Source organism: Canis lupus, chromosome 1 (genome assembly GCF_048164855.1).
Source record: "Canis lupus baileyi chromosome 1, mCanLup2.hap1, whole genome shotgun sequence".
NCBI classification, from domain to species: domain Eukaryota; kingdom Metazoa; phylum Chordata; class Mammalia; order Carnivora; family Canidae; genus Canis; species Canis lupus.
Window position 1 is genome coordinate 101,216,759 of NC_132838.1, and position 16,238 is coordinate 101,232,996.

The 16,238-nt window shown below is 42.6% G+C and overlaps 1 protein-coding gene across 1 annotated transcript; it reads left to right on the forward strand.

Annotated features, from left to right (window-relative positions):
• On the forward strand, positions 1-14,370 carry LOC140631332 (uncharacterized). The gene is made up of 3 exons (XM_072822824.1): positions 1-305; positions 2,876-3,002; positions 9,478-14,370. Exons 1-3 carry the CDS (start codon positions 273-275, stop codon positions 11,793-11,795), a joined length of 2,478 nt encoding a protein of 825 aa, XP_072678925.1. The 5' UTR covers positions 1-272; the 3' UTR covers positions 11,796-14,370.
• The last annotated feature ends 1,868 nt before the right edge of the window (positions 14,371-16,238 follow it).

Genomic DNA, 16,238 nt, shown 5'->3' on the forward strand with positions numbered 1-16,238 from the left:
TGCGCACTAATTCGGGGCGGGACTTCTGGCTTATCGTCATCCTGGTCTGCTTCTCGTTGATTCTTTCACTCGGTCAGAGGTTCTGGAGCTCCGGGTTTGGATTGTGGTAACGGGACCAGAGAAAGGGCGGGAGGAGGCGCTGTCCCCGCCTCACATCTTTGGGTCCACAGCTCGGCGACGCCGCCCGGGCTGCTCCGCACGTGGGCTCGGACAGGGATCTCCAGCCCCGGTGTCCGCCGTACCTCCTCCCCCCCCCACCGGCCCCGAGTCCAATGGCGGCAGCCGCGCCCAGGGCTCCAGCGCAGGTAAACGCTCGTCCCCGGGGCCCTCCCCACCTGGACCCTCAAGGCCGGAGCGCGGGACGCCTACTCGCGTCCCTGCGGCCCAGGCCCGGGTGCCCTGGACAGGCAGGCGCCGGTGGGCGGGGTCCTCGTGTGTGAGCGCCGGCGCGTTGGCGTGCGGGAGCCGCCTGCGGTGGAGGGGCTGGCTGAGGCAGAGGTTGGGAGGGGGTGCTAAGGCGGGAGGACTCTGCAGTCGGGGAACAGGGAGTGTGAGGCGGGGTCACCCCGGGCCTGGCGGCCCGAGGTGTGGTACTTTTTTCCGAGGACCCTGGAGAGTTGTGAAGAGAAGAGGGACACAGTTTGGGTGAGGCTGTAAACAGCTTTCCAAAAGCTGCTAAAGAGAGAGAACGGATTGGAATGGGCGTGATGAAGACAAGCAGGCCCTGGGAGTGGAGTCTTGTCCAAGGTCGCAGATCTGGTAGGAGGAAAACCGAGGCACAGAGGTTAGTCCATTAGCAGGTCAGCTGGTTGCCTTCCTCTTCCTACAGTTTCTGGAGGCTGAAAAGGCACTTATGGCACCTACACAAGGAGGGAGAGGGTTTCCCAGTCCTTCGCTTGCTCTGAGACCACCCGCATGATGTATTAGATTGTGGTAGCCTGAAACTTTCAAGTATTTTCCTAGCAATTGGGTCTGGGACCTTCGAGATATCCCGAGTTCAGGGTCCTGAATGCAGGCCAAGGGTTAATGGAGGTGTTCCCGGTTTGTCAGCCGATGTAAACAGGTGTAAAATGTTATCCCAGGAACAGATACCTGTTTGTAAATACTTGGTGTGCCTGAGTTAGAAATAGTATAGCAGGTCTTCATTCTTTCTATTAAGAACAAAGAGAAGGAGATCAAGAATCAGGCCTGTAATGTGGGTGCCTGAGAATCTGAGCATCTGTTAGGGAAGTCATAAACTTAGGAGGAAAGAGTTGGTGATACCCAGGTTTAACAGGCTCCATGTGGCTGCACAGTGGAGAACGGATTATGGGGTTAAAGAAGGAGACAGGGATCCCAGGAGGAGACAATTGCTATAATCCAGGCGAGTACTGATGGATAGAAGTGGTGGTTGTGGAGGTGGAAGGAGTTGGACTTCTGTCCATTTTTTAAGAAGGGCCAAGTAGACTTTTGGATGTTGTAGATGAGGGAGAGAGAGGAGTCAGGGAGGATCTCTGGGCTTTTTGGTCCTAGCAGCTGAAGGTATGGAATGTCCATCAACTGGGATGGGAAGTTGGTGGTAGGTTATTTTCATTGGGAATATCTTAAAGTTTTTGGCTCTGTTCAGAGTCTGAGACATTTCAAAGAACTGAGTAAAAGCATCAAATGGGCCATTGAACATACAGGTCGGGAATCGGGGGAGAGGTCCAGGTTGGAGATGTCCAAGAATAATGGTTATAGTGTGGAGGAGGGTGGAGATTTGGATTACATATAGGAGGGATTATGCAGGTTCTGGTGTCATGGTGGCAATGCTATTAGTGAGTTAGAAAGAAGAGGGTGCATGTCAAGAGAGAAATTTGATAGTGGGAACAGTGTGGGAGAGGATGATCTGGCAGGCGGCCAAGACTTCCCTGGGATGAGTGGACGAGAGATGGCTATGGAGGCAGAGTAGAAATTGAATCAAGATGATGCTGCGTCCAGACCTGCTGTTTATTCACTACTGTTCAGGTTCACCAGAGTTTTGTGGTGAACTTTTATGGCGTCTGTGGTGTTCTAGTATTGCTGGTGGATAAGGTGTGGGGAAATTTGTTCATTTGTGAGGGTCTCTGTGCCTAGCATGGAGACCAATGGGGTTTTGATATGCTTTTAATGAAGGTTACATGAAGGAAGGAGGGTAATTGCTGCTGAGGGGACAGCAAGAGCAGCACAGAGGTCACAGGTATCTAAAATTTACTTGTGGTTCTGTGTGACTGATATAGAAATAGAAACAAAGATCACAGGTAGATGGGCAGGCCTTCAAAGCAGCCCTTAGGCCTTTCTTTGTCAGTGGGATCTATCGAAGGATAGGGGCTATATTAGATTATGTTTGAAGTTTTCAGGCACCCTGGATGCAGTGTGCCCAGTGCATGGGTGAGTCCAGGGTCATGCCTGTGGTGTGGGGTATGGAGAAGGCAGAGCAGTGAGAGTGCATTTGAGGGATCCAAAGATGTGAGATAGGTTTGGCCTACTGAATGATGTGTACATTGACAGTAAGTATGAGCTGAAGACCCTAGAGCCCTAGTATTGGGGACCTCAGGGTGAAGCATGAGCCCACATGGCTGTATCTTGCATGTATAATCTGTGAGATGTAGGGAAATTGGTTTGTAGAAGGGACGGAGCCCTCCAGGCCAGGCCCAGAGCTTACATGGCATTTCTCTGCCTCCTTGCCTATTGTTGCTGAGGGCTATGTACAGTGGTGAATTAGATCATGAAGAGAGAAGAGGCATCAGTGGTGATAGGGCCTGGTACCTCCTCTGGGGTAGGGAGTTCCAGAGGATACATGTGGAATAGATGTATGGGAGATGGATTATGCGTTCTCAGAGAGAGAATGTTCATGGTTTTGTCCCATTCTTGACAGGGTGGCATGACCTTTGAGGATGTTGCTGTGTATTTCTCCCAGGAGGAGTGGGATCTCCTTGATGAGGCTCAGAGACTCCTGTACCACGATGTAATGCTGGAGAACTTTGTACTTATATCCTCACTAGGTAAGACCCTCCCTTTCTCCAGTGATGTAAACGAAGTTTCACATTTCCCCAGACCCTTCTTTTCTCAGGGGTGCTCTGTTCTTTTCAGTATGTAGACCATAGATACTGCTTCCTTCAGCAGTTTCTTGGATAGATGCTGTCCTTTGTAGGGTTGTGTTTTTTGCTCTGTCCTCTTCTCTCCCCAACACTGTCTGTACTGAACCCTCACAGGAAGAATTTGAGTTCAGTAGTCTTGGAGTGAGACTAGTGGATGGCATCTTGTTTATCCCCTCCCTGGCCAGGTTATTTCTCTAGGTCTTTTGTGTCCCTGGTTTTGTTTCCTTTTTTTTTATCTGACATTTCATTGTGTTTCCCTGTGCTGGGAATTATCATGGTCATTACCTATCTGGGCCATGGACTGTCTTTTAAGACTATTCTGTACTGTTCTATTTATGGTGTTTAGATTTCTTTTTTTTTTTTTTTCCAGCTCTATAAAGGTATAATTGACAAATAATATTGTATATATTTAAAGTATACAGTGTTATGACCTGATATCATATACATTATAAAATAAGTATTACAATGAACTTAAACATATCCATCACTTTACATAATTTACCTTTTGTGTATGTGTAAGAACACTTGCTATTCTCTTAGCAAATTTAAGTATACAACATAGCATTATTATTAACTATAATCATCATGCTGTACATTAGATTCACAGAGCTTAATCATCTTGTAACTGACCAGTATCTCCAGCCCCTGGCATTCCACTCTTTGCTTCTAGGTGTTGAACTTTTTTTTTTTAATTCCACATATAAGTAATAACATATAGTATTTGTCTTTTCCTGACTTATTTCACTTTGCATTATGTTCTCCAAGTTTATCCATGTTATCATAAATGCATGATTTCCTTTTTTATGGCTGAACCATACTCCATTGTGTATATATACCAGGCTTTGTCTGTTCATCCATAGAAAGATACTTAGATTGTTTCCATACCTTGGCTATTGTGAATAATGCTGCAATTAACACAGGAGTGCAAATATCTGATTTCAGTTCCTTTGGACATGTACAGAGAAGTGGGATTGTTGAACCATATGATCTACTTTTAATTTTTTTTAAGATTTTTTACATTATTTTTAAGTAATCTCTATACCCAGTGTGGGGCTCAAACTCAAAATCCAGAGATCAAAAGTCACATGGTCTTCCAGCTAAGCCAGCCAGGCACCCCTATTTTTATTTCTTAAAGATCTTCCGTTCTTTACCAATGCCTGTACCAATTTATCTTACCGACTTTATATAAGGATTTCCTTTTTTTCACATTCCTCACCAACACTTGTTATATCTTGCTTTTTGATAATAGCCATCCTAATAGGCGTGAGGCATATTGTTATTTAGATTTGCATTTTTCTTATATTAGTGGTGTTGAGCATCTTTTCATGTACCTGTTGGCCATTTGTGTATCTTTGAATAAAGGTTTTTTGAGGTCCTTTGCCCATTTTTGTTTTTAGTTTTTTATTTTATTTAAGACTTTATTCATTCATTCATGAAAGACACAGAGAGAGAGAGGTAGAGGGAGAAGCAGGCTCCATGCAGGAAGCCCGATGTGGGACTCGGTCCCGGAACCCCAGGATCACACCCTGAGCTGAAGGCAGACGCTCAACCGCTGAGCCACGCAGGAGTCCCAACACTAGGATTTATTAAGCTGTGTCTTAGTAGAGGCTCTGGGTCTTGCCCATGGTGCTCTTAATGTATAAAGCCCAAATGTTCTGCCAATTCTTCTTGAGCGTTGACTTCAGAAAAGTGGCAGCTAAGTGGATGTTGTACACAAGCTCATATCTTCATATGGCCATTACCACTGCCAGACAAGGACCTTCTTCATCTAGAATTTTTTTTTTTTTTTTTTTTTCATCTAGAATTTGATTGTGGATTTAACTTCATCCACATTGGCCACCGTGTTCCCATTGTGAGTTAGCAAGGAAGGGAACTTGTTAGCCTTATTTAGGCCTCAGCCCAGGATTTGTGGGATCTGCTTGATCAGAGATTCTGAAGGCAAAAATGCATCATATTTCTAGGCCAGCTTCTTGGCTAATCTTTTATTCTTTTTTTTAAATTTTTTATTTATTTATGATAGGCACACAGTGAGAGAGAGAGAGGCAGAGACACAGGCAGAGGGAGAAGCAGGCTCCATGCACCGGGAGCCTCACGTGGGATTCGATCGCGGATCTCCAGGATCGCGCCCTGGGCCAAAGGCAGGCGCTAAACCGCTGCGCCACCCAGGGATCCCTAATCTTTTATTCTTGTTAAGCTTCTTCAGTGCCTCAGTGTCTGTGTGGGGAATATCGACAGCCTTGGCTTCATCACAGTGCTCTGGTCCCCCAAAATACATATGGAAATCTTGGTGGTGGAGTGAATGTAAGCCTAGAATGTCCACATTTACCAATAGGTAGTCTAGCTTCTCAAGTTAGCTGGGCTTGGCCAAGTTTTCCCTACACCTTCCCTCTTATTTTAAGAGCCAAAGTGGGGATCTCCTTTTTTCTTTTTCCATGTAGATACCCAGTTTTTCCATCACCATTTATTTATTTTATTATTGTTTTTTAAGATTTTATTTCTTCATGAGAAACAAAGAGGCAGAGACGTAGGCAGAGGGAGAAGCAGGCTTCCCGTGGGGAGCCTGATGCGGGATTCGATCCCAGGACCCTGGGACCACAACCAGAGATGAAGGCAGATGCCCAACCACTGGGCCATCCAGGTGTCCTGAGTATTTTACTCTTTTTGATACTACTTTAAGTGGGATTGTTTTCTCAATTTGTTTTCGGAGAGCTTTATTTTAGTGTATATAAATGCAGCTTAGTTTTGTATATTGATTTTTTTTTTTTTTTTATCCTGCAACTATACTGAATTCATTTATTCTAACAGTGTTTTGGTAGATTCTTTAGTTTTCTATATGTAAGATTATGTCACTGGAAAAAGACAGTTTTACTTCTTCCATTCTGATTTGGATACCTTTATCTCTTTTTCTTCTTCTTCTTTTTTTTTTTTTTTTCTTTTTCTTCTTTTTTTAAAAAAAATATTTGAGAGGGGGAGCAAGAGTACAAGTGAGGATGAGCAGGGGTAAAGGGGGGTAGAGGGTGAAGCAGATTTTCCACTGAGCAGGGAGCTGGACATGAGGCTTAGTCCTAGGACCCTGGAATCATGACACGAGCGGAAGGTAGATACTTAACTAAGCCCACCCAGGTGCCTTTCTTTTTCTTAATTACTCAGGGCTAGGACTTTCAGTATTATGTTGAATAAAAGTGAAGAGAGTGGGCACCTTGTCTTGTTCTGATGCTGGGGGTGGGGAGGTTTGGGAGGGATATCTTAGCTTTTGATAATAGAATATGATGCTAGCTGTGGGCGTGTCAGGTATGTTGAGGTTCTTTGCTTATTTGGTGGCTCAGTCTGTTAAGCATTTGTCTCTGGCTCGGTTCATGATTCCAGGATCCTGGGATCTAGTCCCATATTGAGCTCCCTGCTCCACGGGGAGCCTGCTTCTTCCTCTGTCTCTGCCTCTCTCTCTCTCTCTCTTTCCTATTTCAAATGATCTCTTTATTTGGCATCCCATCTCTCTGTCTCTCGTGAATAAATAAAATATTAAATATGTATCTGATTTGTTGATGATTTTCATTATAAAAGGATATTGAATTTTGCCAGGTGCTTTTTCTACATTTGTTGATATGGTTATATGATTTTTACCCTTTAAACCATTATTTACTTAAGGTGGTGTATCTTGTTTTGATTTGCACATGTCGATCTCTCCTTGGATCTCAGGGATAAGTCCTGATTATTGTAGTATATATTGTGTAATGTGCTTTTGGATTTGGTTTGCAAGAGTTTTGCATTTATGTTCATCAGAGATATTAGCCTGATTTTCTTCTTTTGTGTTGTCTTAAAATGGCTTTGATATCAGGCCTTATAAAATGAGTTTAGAAGTGTTCCCTCTTCAGTTTTCTTGTTGTTGTTGTTGTTGTTGTTGTTGTTGTTGTTGTTGTTGCTTTTTGAGACCTTTAAGAAGGATGGTGGGGAACCTGGGCGGGTCAGTTGGTTGAGCATATGACTGTTGATTGCAACTCCGGTCATGATCTCAGGGTCATGAGATTGAGTTTGGCGTCAGGCTCCATGCTCAGTGGAGAGTCTGCCTGATATTCTCTGTTGCCCTCTCCCTCTGTCCCTCTTCCTGCTCATGCTTTCTTTCTCTCTCTAAAATAAATAGATATTTAGGATCCCTGGGTGGCTCAGTGGTTTAGCACCTGCCTTCAGCTTAGGGCGTGATCCTGGAGTCCCGGGATCGAGTCCTACATCATGCTCCCTGCATGTGTCTCTGCCCCTCTCTCTCACTCTCGCTGTGTGTGTCTCTTATGAATAAATAAATAAAATCTTTAAAAAAATAAAATAAATAGATCTTTTTTTTTTAAAGGATGAAAAAAAATAAAAAATAAAAAAATAAAAAGGATGGTGTTAATTCTTTAAATACGTAGTAGAATTCTCCATGGTTCTGTTTGTTTGGTCCTGGGCTTTTCTTTGTTAGGAGATTTCTCCTACCAGTTACGAATCTATTCACGTTTTCTATTTCTTCATTATTTAGTATTGGCATGTTGTATGTTTCTTTCTTTTGAGAGGGAGGTGGAGGTTTGGCAGGTTGTATGTTTCTGTGAATTTATCCATTTCTTTTAGGTTATCCAATTTGTTGGCATGTAATTCTTCATTGTGGTCTCTTGATTGTATTCCTGCAGTATCAATTGTGATGTTTCCTCTTTTCCTCTTTCATTTCTGATTTTGAGTCTTTTCGCTTTTATTCTTAGTCTAACTAAAGGTTGTCAATTTGTTTATATTCTCCAAAACCCAACTCTTAGTTTCATGGGTCTTTTCTATTGTTTTTTTTTGTTGTTGTTGTTGTTGTTTGTTTGTTTTTAAGATTTATTCATGAGAGAGAGAGAGAGAGAGAGAGACATAGGTTGAGGGAGTCAGACTCCTCACAGGTAGCCTGATGCAGGACTTGATCCCAGGACCCCAGGATCATGACCTGTACCAAAGGGAGATGCTCAACCACTGAGCCACCTAGGTGCTTCTTCTATTGTTTGTCTAGTGTCTATTTCATTTATTTCTGCTCTGGTGTTTGTTATTTTCTTCTTTTTGCTTTGACCTTAGTTTGTTTGTTTTTTTTCTCATACATTGAGATATTAAGTTGTTTTGAGATTTTTCTTTTTTCTTAATGTAGACGTTTATTACTGTAAGCTTCCCTCTTATAACTGATTTTCTTGCCTCTTATAAATTTTCATGTGTTGTGTTTCTATTTTTCTATTTTCATTTGTCTTCATATATTTTTTAATTTCTTCTTTGACCTGTTGTTCAGAATGTTGTTTAAATTCCACATGTTTGTGATATTTTCCAGCCTTCCTTTTGTTAATGACTTCTAGTTTCATATCTTGTAGTTGGAAAAGAAACTTGATATAATTTTAGTCTTCTTAAATGTTAAAAATTTTTTCATGACCTAACAGGTAAGAGTCTAGAGAATCTTCTATGTGTAATTGAAAAGAATGTATATTCTGCTACAGCTGAAAGGCATCTGTTTTATGTCTATTAGATGCCTTTGGTATTAAGTGCAGTTCAAATCCAACATTTCCTTACTGATTTTTTGTCTGAATCATCTGTCTATTATTGCTACTGGGTTGTTGAAGTCCTCTACTGTTACTGCATTGCTGTCTATTTCTGAATTCCGATGTTAGTATTTGCTTAATAGGTGCTTGGATTTTTGGTACATATACTTATTATATCCTCTTGATGAATTTACTTCTTTATCATTCTGAAATGACCTTTTTTGTCTCTTGTGATAGTTTTTGACTTTTTTTATTTTAAATATTTCTTATTATTTTTAAGATTTTATTTATTTATTCATGAGAGGCAGAGACAGAGGGAGAAGCAGACTCCATGCAGGGAGCCCGATGTGGGACTCAATTCTGGGACCACGGGATCATGCCCTGAGCTGAAGGCAGATGCTCAACCACTGAGCCACCCAGGCGTCCCAGTTTTTTACTTTAAAGTATACTTTTTTTTTTTTTTTTAAGTCTGCTTTGACATAAGAATAGTTACTGTGGGGATCCCTGGGTGGCGCAGCGGTTTAGCACCTGCCTTTAGCCTAGGGCGCGATCCTGGAGACCCGGGATCAAATCCCACGTCGGGCTCCCGGTGCATGGAGCCTGCTTCTCCCTCTGCCTATGTCTCTGCCTCTCTCTCTCTCTCTCTCTCTGTGACTATCATAAATAAATAAATAAAAATTATTATTATTTTTTTTTAAATAAAAATTATTTAAAAAAACAAATAAAAAGAATAGTTACTGTGTTTGTTTTTGGTTTCCTTTTTTTTATTTTTTTGGTTTTCATTTATATATTCATAATTGGGTTGCCCTCTTCCAGTAAAGTCAATGTGTTCTTCACAAGTGTTTCTTTGTATTTAGGTTGCTGCTGTGGAGTAGAGGATGCAGAGGCAATCTTTGAACAAAGCATTTCTGTAGGTGTGTCACAGCCTTGGACTCAGAAGGAACCTCGGTCTCCCCAGAAGACCTACCCCTGTGAGATGTGTAGTTCAGTCTTGAGAAATATTTTCCACTTGGTTGGGCACCAGGGAAAACAAAAGAGTCAGAAAATTTTCAAATATGGGACATGTGTGAAACAAATTTATTCCAGTGCACACCTTCAGCAGCATGAGAAGCAGCAGGTGGGAGAAAAACCCTTTGTAAGCAGTGTGGACAGGGCATCATTTGTGAAGAGCAGCAATTTCCATGATTCAGGAAAGTCCTTCACCTGTGAGGTAGTTGAAGAGGACCTCTTGGCCCCCTCAGAACATCTCGAACACCAGTCCACTCATACTGGGGAGAATAAAATCACTGAGTCTGGGGTGTCTTCTCAAAGCTTAAAACATCATAACACCTGGGAAGAATGCAGGAAACCCTTTGGTCCCAAACACACACTTGGTCAGGACGAGGGTGTCCACACTGGAAGACAGTGTTTTGTGTGCCCTGAATGTGGAAAAACATTCAGGTACAAGTCCTCACTTATAATTCATCAGAGGGTCCACAATGGTGATAGGCTTCATGTGTGTAGTGACTGTGGAAAATCCTTTAGGGGAAGCTCAACCCTTAGTCAACATCGAAGAATTCATACTGGGCCAAGGCAGTACAAATGCAGCAAATGTGGGAAATCCTTTAGCCAAAAATTTGTCCTCATTTATCCTCAGAGAAATCACACTGAAGAAAATTGTTACGTGTGCCGTATATGTGCTCAGTCTTTTAGCCAGAACTCCATCCTTATTCGACAACGTACAATTCACACTGGAGAAGTGAGTTATGAGTGTACTGAATGTGAGAAATCTTTTAGACGAAAATCTGATCTTATTGAACATTGGAGAGTACATACAGGAGAAAGGCCTTATGAGTGTAGTGAATGTGGAAAATCTTTTACTTCTAGCTCTGCACTCCGTTATCATCAGAGAATTCACACTGGAGAAAAACCTTATAAGTGTAGTGAATGTGGGAAGTCTTTTACGTCTAGTTCTGGCCTCCGTTATCATCAAAGAATTCATACAGGAGAGAGACCATATGAGTGTAATGATTGTGGGAAATCTTTTACCCAAATAAATCACCTCATCATACACCGAAGAGTTCATACTGGAGAAAGGCCTTATGAATGTAGTGAATGTGGAAAATCTTTTAGCCACAAATCTTACCTCTCTCAACACCAGAGAGTTCACACCGGAGAAAGGCCCTATGAATGTAGTGAATGTGGAAAATCTTTTACCTCTGGCTCTGCCCTCTGTTATCATCAGAGAGTTCACACTGGAGAAAAACCTTATGAGTGTAGTGAATGTGGGAAATCTTTTACCAATGGACCAATACTTATTCGACACCGTAGAGTTCACACAGGAGAAAGACCTTATGAGTGCAGTGAATGTGGGAAATCCTTTACCCAAAGAAATCACCTCAATATACACCAGAGAGTTCACACAGGAGAAAGGCCTTATGAGTGCAATGAATGTGGAAAATCATTTACATCTGGCTCTGCCCTCCGTTATCATCAGAAGGTTCACATTGGAGAAAGGCCTTACGAGTGCAGAGAATGTGAGAAGTCTTTTACTTCTACCTCTGCCCTCCGTTGTCATCAGAGAGTTCACACAGGAGAAAGGCCTTTTGACTGCAGTGAATGTGGGAAATCTTTTAGGGATAGTTCCCAGTTGAATCAACACCAGAGAGTTCACACTGGAGAAAAGCCTTATGAGTGTAGTGATTGTGGGAGATCATTTAGTCAAAATTCATACCTCTCTAAACACCGGAGAGTTCACACTGGAGAAAGGCCTTATGAGTGCAGTGAATGTGGGAAATCTTTTACTTCTGTCTCTGCCCTTGGTTATCATCAGAGAGTTCACACTGGAGAAAGGCCTTACGAGTGTAGTGAATGTGGGAAATCTTTTACCAATAGCTCTATACTGATTCGACATCGCAGAGTTCACACAGGAGAAAGGCCTCATGAGTGCAGTGAATGTGGAAAATCCTTTACCCAAAGAATTCATCTCATTATTCACCGGAGAGTTCACACAGGAGAAAGGCCTTTTGAATGCAATGAGTGTGGGAAATCTTTTACCTCTCGTTCCACCCTACATTATCATCAAAGAGTTCACACAGGAGAGAGGCCTTATGACTGCAGTGAATGTGGGAAATCTTTTAGTCGAAAATCTAATCTTTCTCAGCATCGGAGAGTTCACACTGGAGAAAGGCCTTAGATGCATAGGAATGGAGTTTCCTTCTTCAGAGTAATGATACCAGAGGAAACTCTGTGAGGCACCATTTGTCTGAATTCAATCTACTACATCCAAATGCCAATAGTAAGGAGATTTCCCTTAAGTTTCAGTTATGTGGGAAGCATTGTGGCTATGTTGCATTTTCTAAACTGCCTAGGGCTCTTTCCAGATTTACATTACTGCCAGTCTTTGGCCAAAGCAATGTACTTCTACCATTTGGCATGTCTCCACAACATGCATCAGTCATCACCCCATTGTGCTCAGGGAAGATGACCTCTGCTTTCATTTGTTGAAGGAAATTAGGAGTAACCTGAGTCCTTAGGGGGACCCACATTTCCTTTTTTCTGACTAACTGGCATGGACCTGACCCATACTGTCCTAGAGAACCACCATATTGTCCTAGGACCACCGTTTGCAGGGACATGGTCTCCAGAGATATGTGTGATTAATTTTCCAGCTTCCAAGTCACTAACTCAAAAACTGCTAGCCCCTATTGGTTTGGTTTGTATAGTAACAAGTCCTTATTGTTTAAGTCCTCTTTAATTTTGGGTGTTCTCTTTACCATGTATGTGGTTTATTAAACATTTTGAGGTCTACAAGAATGCAGGAGTAAACAACTTTCATTGGGGAGGAGGGTCTCAAACTTTCGTATCTCAAGGTGTCAATATGGTGGCATAAATTAGCTTACCAGTTTTTGCTAAATTTGTATTCCCTGTGGCTTCCTAGGGAAAACTGCAGGGTTTTCTGGTCCTGATTTGAGACCGGATGCAATGAGTTTTGGGAGTCTCCGAGGTCACCCCCAGGAGATCAGGTGTGAGAACCTCAGTTCCTTCTAGGAGCAGCATGAAAGTTTTTCCCTTGTTCACAGAGGATATCATAGAGGACGCCAGCACTGTTGAGGGGAACTTCTTCCCCAGGTCCTGCAAAGAGCCATTTGCCCTGATGTCCGCATTTCTGTAGGTGATGGTCACTGGTTGTAAGGCCATAAGGGTCAGGGGGAAACCAGAACTACTGCAGAAACACTGGCTTAATAGTGGAGGGGACTACAGCCAATTATATGGAATGTGCCTCTTCTAAAAGTGCACACAGAAATACTTCTGCAGTGAGGACTGCAGAGCTGGTGTGTGCACAAATCTGTGGACCTCCAGGTATATCTATTTTGTGTAGCTTATGTCATCATTGGAAAGAATTGAAAGGTATTTTGGATTCCTGTAGCCTAGTGATGTTCACCTCAAGACCATTGCTGCACAGGGAGGAAAACAGATCGAGAAAGCAGGGATCTGTAGTCCAGGGATGCGGCTTTCGTGACCCAGTCAGCAGTCTTTTTGGCTGTAGTGGAAAGTCTTTAATTGCTATATTTTCTTTCACTGAGCAAAACTGGCCTCCACAATGCAAAAATGTGTGGTGAATGTAGGGTTGCAAAACCTATTTTCCAAAAAGAGTTGGACAGATTTTTAATCTTGAATCATTTTTTAAAGCTTTATTAAAGTATAATTTACATGTAATAAATTGTACATATTGGAAATGTAGTCTTCAGTAAGTTTTGACCTACTGATGACCCTGAAACATCATAGTCATGATAGTGAGCATATGTGTCATTGCATATTTACCTCATGTTCTTAGTAATTTCTCTACCTGTCTCCCCAGTCCTCTGAGTCACCATTGACTTACTTTCCATTGTAATAGAAAACTCTTATTTTCTATGATTTATATAATAGGAGTCTGAACTATTTCCTTCCTGTTTTTATGTTGCATAAATAATTGTAGAATCATCAGTGATATATAAGTAGCTTGTTTTGTGTTTGGTGGTTTGTGGTTTTTGTTTTGTTTTTTTGCTGAGAAATATTCTTGTTTTTGAGTATAACACTATTAGTTTACCCATTAATTTGTTAATGGACATTTGGGTATTTCTAATTTTTGCCTATGGAAAATAAAGATACAAACATTTGTGTGTAATTATTTATATGGACATGTGTTTCACTTAATCTTTTGTCAATAACTCAGTGGAAAGTCTGAGTCATAGAGTAGATCAGTGTTTAACTTAAATTAGTAAATTGTGATCTAAACGATTATACCTTTTTGCATTCTCACCAGCAGTGTATGAGAGTTGCATTTCCTGCATATCCTAGTGAGTGGTTTAGTTTGATCAGTTGTTCTTAATTTTGACCCTTTTTATAAATGTGTAGTGCTGTCTTAGTGTTTGAACTGCATTTCTGTAAGGAGTCACCGTGACTATTTCAGATGTGCATTTGCTATCTATATTTTTGCTAAAATGTCTGTTCATATTTTCTGCCTATTCTATGAATTGTGAGTATTCTTTTACAAAAGAATGTGAAACAAAGATATGTTGGAATTTCACTCATTTTGTGACTTTTTTAACTTTTTGGAGTCCTTTTTAATACTGGAAGTGTATGTTCTCATTGTTTTCAGTTTTTTTATGCTATGTATAACGTAATGGACATATATATACTTTTAATTTTAATCTGCATTATTGACATTTTTGCTTTTAAAGTCCAGACATTTAAAAATACAATAAACCGTTGCTTTGTAGTGTTCACCCATTTTCCTGGTCTATTATGGAGGTTAGTGGGTTGGTTAGCAGGACTCTGGGGGCACCAGATAGACTCAAGATGGAGAAAGTGTTTTCGGAGTCCCAAACCCCAACAGAGACAGAAATAAAATGCTGATCAGGATCTTCAAGCCCTGGGTCCAGGCACCCTGGGCTTGAATACCAGATCCCCAGGACACACGGGCAAACTACCCACCCTCTGTGGGCCTCAGGTTCCGCCTGTGTAAAACGCATGTAAGGGGTAGTGTTTGGAGGTCAAGAGCTGAGGTACCCCTTCGCTGTGCAATGGCTGCACCTGTGGCCTCTCTAGGCCTGAGCAGCTTCAGTCTCTGCAGTGACGTGCCTAGGCCAAGCAATCTATTTCCCCAGTGCCCCAAAGGCCTTCTACCCCTGAGTATTTGAGAAAGAAATGGTGCTTCTTCAAACCTGCTGACCCACCCGTTGGGGAGGCCAGGGCTTCTCCACCAGGGAATCGGGGCAACTTGCTATTGTTCCCTAAGTCTTAGCTCCCTGACTGATGCCGAGGTGATGATGGTGCTTACACTGGCCCCCGTGAAGGTTACAAGGACTTGCACTCAGCACTTACTGGTGTCAGGACTCGAGGGTATGTGTTGTGAGCATCTTCTCTCATTCTCACAGCAACCTGAGAAGGTGGGAATAGGAATGATTATTTATTGTATTTCTAGGGAAGTCCAGGGTCAGAAAGATGAAGTTGGCTCCCCAAGGCCATACAAGAGACAGGCAATAGATTCCAGTAACCAGACTCAAACCTGAATGATTGGCTCCAGACCTGGGTGTTTAATCCTGTTAGCACAGCTCATGAAGCCCTCAGCCCAGGGAAGATGAAGGGCAAGGACCAAGGAGGCACTGCTGCTGTTGTTCTCTGTGGAATTACCATCATGAGCATATTCCCCACTTGCCCTCTGCCCACACAGTCCTTATGGGGAAGCCATGTTCATCTGCAGTGGCCTCCCCTGGGGGAGGGCTGTTCTCTTGGCCACAGCATTATGTACAGTGGCTGTGCCATGCTCCTCCTTGAGCCCAGCAGAGAGCCCAAACCTCAAGATGCCTTCGTGATTCAGGGTTCCATCTCTGCGTCGTTTATCAGCAATGGAGTGACAGCTCTGACCCCCACCCACCAACCCAAAGATCAATATGATGTCTTAGGTTTAGTTTTTCAGGTGTTTATGACTTTAGCTCTGGTGAGCTGTACACAGCCCAAAGGATCTGGTAAGTGGAAGTGATGCTGGAGACCTTTGGGTTTCTGGTCTCGCTTAGGTAAGGGCTCACTTCTCCCAACGGGCATCTCTCTCCCTTGCTCCATCTCTGCTTTTTCCATAGGAGGCAGCACCGAGCTCTGGAAAGAACCAGAGGGGTAGCCAAATGAGTGAGGTCCCAATGCAGTCTCTATCTTTCTATAGCTGTGTGACCTTGACACACACTTGGTCCACTAAAGAACTGGGCAGCAGCTTCTGAGGTTCCACCATCAGTAACTTGCTGTGCCTCAGAGCCTACAACACTGACATATAGAAGATGGAGGTCAAGGCTGTAATAGCAAAACATCAGGCCACAATGGCAGCAAGACAATACCCGGGGTAAAGTTGGAGATTATAAAATCAACAAATATTGGCTGTCACTTGCCTTAGATAAGGTTTGGGAAATCAGAAGTGCACAAGGGATACTGCAAGGGGTAGTGGAACCAAGTATAGAATCAAGCAGCAGAAGACTCATGCCCTCTCTGGGCCATGCTGCTTGCTTGCTGTGTGACTGCAAGTAACTTACTTAGCCCCTCTAAACTTTGCTTCCTCATCTGCCCGGTGGAGATTATGCCTCTGCCCCCATCTACCTCACATGGC